General features: G+C 39.5%; 1 protein-coding gene across 1 annotated transcript; it reads left to right on the top strand.

The window, feature by feature from the left end:
- Positions 1-202: 202 nt before the first annotated feature.
- LOC146471652 (uncharacterized) lies at positions 203-3896 on the top strand. The gene is made up of 3 exons (XM_085120189.1): positions 203-488; positions 2426-2947; positions 3524-3896. The coding sequence occupies exons 1-3, from the start codon at positions 324-326 to the stop codon at positions 3776-3778; spliced, it is 942 nt and encodes a 313-aa protein (XP_084976315.1). The 5' UTR covers positions 203-323; the 3' UTR covers positions 3779-3896.
- The last annotated feature ends 4074 nt before the right edge of the window (positions 3897-7970 follow it).

The following is a 7970-nucleotide window of genomic DNA, read 5'->3' as shown; positions in this document are numbered from 1 at the left end:
AATTTTTCAGCGCTACGTGTACTTGATACGCGCTTATGCTTGCGTGAAAAAAGCGCTTTTGTTGGCTGATCGCGGTTAAAAATGACAGATGCTATACCAACCGATAATTCTTATTGGACGCATTCTAACCCGTGTTTACAACTCTGGTGGAACAATATTGCGTGAAATGCGCGATTTACTTCCGGTTCCGGAAGAGACCACTGGCTTCGTGCAGATTCGGAAACAGAAATGTACAACATAACTCGACAAATTTTAAATTCTTTCTCTCTCCTCCGGAACTGAAGCAGTTTTTCCCAGCCTGTGATTTTGCGGGCAATTTAAAAATGCCGATTTCGGCGCACAGTCATAGCGGGCAGTTCTGCAAGCACGCTTTCAGTACTCTAGAAGAAGTTGTACTTAGAGCGATCGAAGTTGGTTTCACACACTATGGTTTGTCGGAACACATGCCACGCTACGATCCTGGTGATTTATATGATGAAGAAAAAGCGGTAAGACGAGTTTTCTTGCCAAGTACCCTAAACTAAGGAATAAATTTCAACTTGCATAGATTGAAGTTACTTTAGAACACCCGCCAGTACGTCACCTTATTTACATTCTGAATATTTTAGCAGACCTCGAGACAGCTGTTGAAACAAACTGGGAAAGTGCTTTCCACAGCTGTTTCAGTTTTCAGTTTCAGCCTTTTGAATAACATATATATGTGCCGTACAGCTAGTATTTCCCTAACATAGACATTGGTTTCATTTTAAAAGTATTCATTTCTGTTTCAGATATCGCTTTTTATTGTGTTAACTCAGATTCAGTTTTTGCATGTGGCCTTAATTTTTTCAGAAAACGTTGCTCCATGTCTTATCCGCTGCTTTGCAATTCGCTTGCAATAAAAAACCTATGATTATGGGAACCAAACGCGATCTGAAATGCGACCTGAAGGTGTACTACCTTTTCCTTGCATTGAGTGCTACCTGTCCTTCAAATAATACCCTCCCCTGGGATTTTTTGAGGGAGAACTTTTAAAGAGAGGGAGTATGCTTGGCTTGAGGGCTTCAAGAGCAGGACTTATTTTTTAAGGGATCAAAAGGGTGGAGGGAGGTGGAACTCTTCTTGGAGGGGAGATCAAGCATAGCAGGGTCCTCCAAAGAATGGGGAAGGGAAGGGAGCATATTAAATATGGAGGGTAGAAAAATGGGAGATGAAAGTTATATAGAGGTAGGGTGGATATTTAGATGGGGTAATAATTCCTCGCGAAGCGAGGGCCGAAGGCCCGAGCGTAGCGAGGTTAATAAATTTGTCGGGCCGAGCCGGCCCGAGTGGAGCTAAGCCGCGCGAATTCGAGCGAAAAATATATTAATATATATGTATGTTTGTATATTTAGTTGAAGGTGTCCGCAATGACGTCAGACTGTCTGGCGTCGTCTGAAAAAAATTTGCATACATCGGAAAAAATATGCGTGCATGATCAAATTTCAACTGCAATGTTCATCAATATTCACTGATGCAGAACTATCTCTCCAGAATCTTTTCCCTTTCTTCCAGAAATCTTTTTTTGTGAAAGATTGCATTGAAGAAATTACACGTTTTGTGGCCGCGGTAAAATAATTTTCCGTGGGAAATAAATTCATCGAACACGACAGCGCTTCACGCCCGTTGTGCATTTCATCACGTCAGAAATAGATTTTTAACCGCAAACTAGCCCGTGGAACTACGAAAAGACCATGCTCATCAAAATAGTTGCTATGTTCAGAAACCTTTTAATCTCCTCATTTGATGCTACAACACGAAAGAGGGCTTTCCACCCAGCCCCAGCTTCGCGAGGTTTTGCGAGTCACGTATTTCTAGTATTATTAGAGATGGAAAGTTAAAAGAACAGAAGATTGAAGGGGAAAAGCTCAATCAGGAGGGTCAGGGGCTTTTTTTTGAGACAAGAGGCCTGTAAAAGGAAGAAAGGGCAAACTATAGAGGAAGGTTAAAATAGATATGGATTTTTAGAGAGGTTTGTTCAAGGAAAGAATAGGAGATTCAAGACAAGAAGATGAAAAAGATGATGATGATGATGACATTGACGATGATGATGATGATGATGATGATGATGATGATGGAGAAAGAGAAGTGGATCTTATTGGGAAGACAGTTTTAGTACAAAGTAGAGGATTTGTGAAGTGGACCCAAAAATTGGAGATGAGACTTAGTAGAGGGGAGAACATGACAGATGGATAGAGGATTATAGATTGAAAGGGAATTAGGGAATTAAAAATCAGGATTTCTCAGAAGAGAGCTCAAAATTGCATGAAGAGTTATATTAGAGATGGGTAGTAATTAGAAATGGGAGCTTCCTGTTTTGCCCTTTTCCTGTCTGACCATGTGAATATGACTCAGCTGGCTTAAAAACAATAGAAAATCAAGATGTTTTTCTCTTTATAATTTTCAGGAAAATTTGACACCTACTGATCTTCAGAGGATGTTTGAAGATTTTGTTGCGGAAGCCAGACGCCTTCAGGAAAAATACAAAGACAAAATCTCGCTCATTGTTGGCTTGGAAACAGATGTTATAAGAGAAGAAAGCTTTGATAGAATAAAGAGACTGAAAGAGGAACTACAATTAGACTACATAGTTGGATCAGTTCATCATGTGGATGGAATTCCAATCGATGTCAGCCTTGAACTTTTTGAAAAAGCGGAGAAATCTGCTGGTGGCACAGAGAAAGTGGTGTGTAGATACTTCGACCACCAATACCAGTTATTAGAACAAGTTAAGCCTGATATCATTGGGCATTTTGACCTCATCAGGCTCTACAGACCTCAGTTTAAAATGACAGATTTGATGTGGAAAAAAATTGTTAGGAACATTGATTTTGGGATTTCTTACGGAGCCTTGTTTGAGATAAACACTAGTGGTGCATCTCCGTATAGGAACCTGGACATTCCATATCCACATAGAAAGGTTCTTGAGGTGGGCTGTGTTTGTGTCTTGTTGTCTTGACTGTTTCCATTCACTGCAGGATTGTGCACTCACCCTGCTAGCTTACCAGTATGCCTACCATAAATCACACATTTCTCTTTACTCCTTAAAAGTTAATAATATCATCCCATCATCATGGGCGCTTTCCATCTGGCCAAAAGTTCTGCCTTGAAGTTTCAAAAAACTCAGGTGCCAAATAGAAACTATTTTCTGGTTAACCACAACTGACTTGAAAACCAACCCATTCCATTAATGAGTTTTAACACAATGAACTAATACGTCTGAGAAAAAACTGGACCCCAGTAGGAATGGCTGGATCAGAACAGAATTTTCCATCTGATCCGATTTTCCAGAACGTTAGGACAACCTCACAAGGTATACATAAAAGTCTAAAAGTTAATTCTAGAAAATTTCTGTTCCATTCAATTCCTCACGTGCAATTTCTGAAAGTTGAGGTCGAAATATGGAAAGCAATGTCAACATGACATCATCCATGGCCAGAAATGTATGAACTAGGCTGTTTGAAAATTGATCAATTAATTTCGCCCTTTCTGGTTTTGCTTTTAGAACATGCTGACATCTGGTGCAAAACTCACTTTGTCAGATGATGCGCATGGTACTGGTGATGTTGGCTTCTGGTATGACAACTTGCCCCAGTACCTAACTGATAACCAGGTCACTGAACTGTACTATCTTGAGAGAGCCCTGGTTCCTAGTAACTCAAGGGAGCAGGAAACTCGAGTGGTGTGCAAGAAGTTAGAGGAATGTTTGAAACATCCATTTTGGGAAAATTGTATTGAAATTTTGAAAGACAATTATTAAATTAACATGTATTTTACCCTTAGGATTTATTAATATGCATGGATAGTGACAAAAGGTAATCTTTTAAGGCATGTTGTTTGCTGGGTATTTTGTAATAAAAGCAATTTTATTTAGAGCAGTTGGTTGATTTTATATATATATATATATTTTTGTTTGGAAATAATGTGATGGAGTATGTTAAGCCTGGTGAATAAATGAGAATGATGTATAATCAGTAAATGACACAGGCATACTCGGGAAAAAAATCCGAGTGCTCCTATCAGGAGTCGAACCTAAGACCTTCCGATTACTAGTTCAGATGCTCTTAATTAACCACTGAGCTACAGGATTCTCATGGGAGCTAAGGCCATTAAACTAGGTTCATGGGACAAACATCCTGCATACTGCTGGGATTGGAATGTCTGACTATAGGGGGCTAACTGTCTCTTTTGTGAGCCTAGAGGTCCTTATATTAGGGGCCTAAGGGCCTCAGTCAACAGACAGGAGAAAACGTTGGCGACAACTATATGTATTTGTTAACATTTAATAGTGCCTGATAGAGAATTTCCAAACAAAAAAGGCCAAAATGATCCATAAATTTGTTTTGCGTATAAGAGTTTAGTAACTAGTACTCCTGCGCATGTCAAACCGCTAGTAGCAAACACTGAGGATTGCGTAGCTGTCGACAACTACCACACAAACTGGGTAAAACGAGTTATTCAAAGTTATCTACAATAAGACTGCACTAAGTAATTGTTATCAACAACTAAAGTAGTTTTCCTTTTCGATTTTCCAGTTTATTATCGATAACTTGGTTCACACACCTGATGTTTTGTTATCGACTAGGAAATAGTTGTCTTGGTCTAGTCTGTCAAGGCCCTAAGTGTCTTAAAGTTAGGGGGCTAACAGCCGGGGTCAAATGACCGTCAACCTTTAGTGCATTTATTTGAGAGGGGGCCAAGAAGGGAGTGGGGGAAAATTAATGTCACTTTTCACCGTAATAAAAGCCCGTTTTCAGGTCCACTGCACTGCACTACTTTGTTGCAATGAATTTGCACTGATGGCTCTAGGCAAAATCCGTTTCAATGCAGTACCACTACAGGGCCCAGGGCCGTATTGTTCAAATCGCCGATTAATGCTATAAATCCACGATTAAAAGATAACCGAGGTTTTTTTCATCTTGCTCGTTAAAAATGTTTTTAAAAGTTAAATTTAAGCTTGCGATAAAGGAAAGTATACGTCAAGATTGATAGCCAACAAAAATCTTTATTGATTAGTAATTAAACGGCAAAGTTGTTCAAAGCCTGATTAAGTTAATCCTGGGTTAACGTGAACTTTGATTCGAGTTTAATTGTCAATGAAGACTCTTCAAAAATATTTTTGTTCCTCAGATTTTACTTGACTTTTCTTTACCACTAGCTTTGAAACATAGCTTTAAAAGCATTTCTAATGAACGAGATGAAAACCTCGGTTAATTTTTAATCGGGAGTAGTGTTAATCCGCTTTCAAACAACCGTATATACACATGAATATTTGATCCTTGTATGAAAACGGGGATTTTAAGACCTCGTTTTAAATTTTTCCCTCCACAAACTCCTCAATGCTTCAAATGTAAGGCATTTCCTTTCGTTTTCCTTTTCCACATTTAAACAATTGAAACTGATCGAAAACGTTCCTTTCAATTAACTTCTTTGGATGTTGTTGCGTGATCTTTTTGGAAAAACTTAAATCAATTTTGGTCGCTTTCGTGTAGAAGGGTGGACAGCATTTCAGGGGCACCCACCGGAATATTTCGGTAAAACATCTGTTCGCATAGAAGGTCCCCTAAAAATTTTGAAAGTTTTCGCCTAGCGATCCCCTAGACTTCTCGAGGGTTTTTTGAAAACCATAAGTTTCCCTCGGATTTTCGGAAATGATGTACTCACGTTTTATAACGCACATAATTTTGGGATGGTGTTTTCTTCCGCTAAAATTTTCGTCCGTCGTAATTATTCTAAAAGCTGCTAAAATTTTCGGCGAGGAATTGAGGTATCATCTGGAAATTTACAATATTTAGATTTGACAGAGCATATAATATTATCTCCTAACGTTTTTGGATGAATAGGTTATACGCCTATAATATTCGGATGAGCATTTATATTCCCTAAGATTTTCGCTTAATTTTCGTGGCCACAGGGATAGCCAAAAACGTCTCCTAATTTTTCTAATGGAAATATGGCTATTAGGTGTCCTCAAACTTTCAACAATACCCATCAGGCCCGGCCATCAGGATAGCTAAAACTTTCGGATGAGACAAAAAAGCCCCCTAAAACTTTTGACACGACCAAAGTTGCCCTAACATATCCGAACAGATAAATATTTTTTTAGGCAGCTCCAAATTAACCAAACAGGCTTCTTAAGCATACAGAAATCCATTTTAGGCACTTCTGACGTATTTAAGAAGATTTGGTCGTTGGGTGCCCCTGAGCATTTGTTACTTTGCTCGTTTTTGCCGCGCGCACGCAAACGACAATTGCCGTTTTCAAAAGTCTCTACCGGCTGGGCAGTGGTTTTGAGAATTCCTTTTTCGGTGCGTTTTGCAATCGTAGCGTTTACGTCTATACGCACAGGTAGCCCAATTATAAGGTTTTGTATGGGAGTAAAACGTTTCCTATTTGAAGACAAAATTACAAATGATGTTTGAAGAAAAAATACCCACCTGAACTCCTTTGCGTGACAATTTGTGTATTGTGTCCTTTGTAAGTCGATTCAAGGCGATTTCAAGGAATTTGCCTTGAAGGAATTTGTTTTTGCTCATGATTTATCCGAATTTTTGAAAAGGTGGCCGATGAAAACTTGAGTGCTCTTCGTGGAATGACACCGAATGACGGATTTTATGGCCCAGAAAAGGTTGAGAATGATATACAAGAGAGAAGAAAGGAGAAAGACGGAAGAGGAGAGGGAAAAAAAAATATACAACCTTCTGTCTATATATTGCTTCACTATTAGCAACTTTGGATATAGTTTTTTAGAGCGACAAAAACCCATTCGTACCGCAGTCTCAAAGAAGCATCATTTGAGCGCGCTCGTTTTCAAAAATCTGGATTGAAAACACTCATATTACTGCTTGTGTAGTTGTATAATAACGACGGTTAACATATGCGCTGGGAGAGCTTGGGTCTCCTGTGGTATACAAATACCAAACCGAACCAAAAAATCTCCATTTTGAAAGAAAAACGATCGGCACACACTACACCGAAAATCGGTACGTTTACATAGGAGTCCGAGTAAGGGGGATTAACTTAAAATTGTAGGTTTGGATTTGGAATCGCGAAAATTACATTTTCACAAAAGTGACCAAGATCGGGTCTATAACAGACCACAAAATAGATTATAATGGGGCAGGGGCTCTGAGAGGCCAGCGGCACATACCCAGCAAGCTGAACCCAAGTATTCCCCTAGGGGAAGGAAGATCCTACCGCTAGGGAGATTCTTGAAGGTAAAACAACTTTTCGTTTGGTTTACATGCGGAAATTTGGTCAAGGTGGTTACCAAGTGGCGAAGGAGAAGAAGAAGAAGAGACATGGTCGGCCTTTAGTAGCTGAACGCCCGGCCGCCGTCATGTTTACGATTTTTTTTTTTCTTCCTAGTACTAGGACCTTCCGAGCGAAGGTAGTTTACATGGTGCTAGGATCTTCCTATCTCTCAGCTACGAAGGGGACAAGTGCAACCTTTTGCATGTAAACTGAATACAGAAAACATATGACGCTAGGATGATCCGCCTTCGCCCCTTCATCCAAACTAATCGTCTTCATGGACCTCCAAGAAATATTATGCTATACCACCTGCACTCTTTGATGGCTAGGAACCTCATCCCATCCCATAAGGGAGGGGTTCACGGTTCTGCGCATGTCCATGACTCAAAATACTTTTCGCCTTTGCTCGCTATGACCCAAGCCTGTTAATTTAATTCGTTGTTTATGAACCATTTGGAAGGGAATAGGTAACTCGGGTGGTATTTTTTTCATATGATTTTTTTCATATATTTTGCATGCAAATAACTGTAAACACATCAACCGTGGAATAAATCCTACGGGTCAACGCTAAATTCAATATCGACAATATGAGTACACTCCACTAGCATTTTCTTCAATTTTGGTCATCAGTCATTTTGCTTGGACTAATTATAGAATGTGATTAATGAAGTACATGTGGGGGGGATTTTTAAGGCCAT

This window comes from Pavona decussata, unplaced genomic scaffold, assembly GCF_977016875.1.
Source record: "Pavona decussata unplaced genomic scaffold, jaPavDecu1.1 SCAFFOLD_102, whole genome shotgun sequence".
Lineage (NCBI taxonomy): Eukaryota > Metazoa > Cnidaria > Anthozoa > Scleractinia > Agariciidae > Pavona > Pavona decussata.
The sequence above is the reverse complement of the archived record's forward strand: the minus strand, read 5'-3'. Positions and strand labels throughout refer to the sequence as shown.

Bases quoted from the DNA above. Each gene is read 5' to 3' on its own strand.
- LOC146471652 (XM_085120189.1), top strand. From the start codon at position 324: ATGCCGATTTCGGCGCACAGTCATAGCGGGCAGTTCTGCAAGCACGCT. The intron at 489-2,425 runs GTAAGACGAGTT...TATAATTTTCAG, and splicing joins TATATGATGAAGAAAAAGCG to GAAAATTTGACACCTACTGA. The intron at 2,948-3,523 runs GTGGGCTGTGTT...TTTTGCTTTTAG, and splicing joins CACATAGAAAGGTTCTTGAG to AACATGCTGACATCTGGTGC.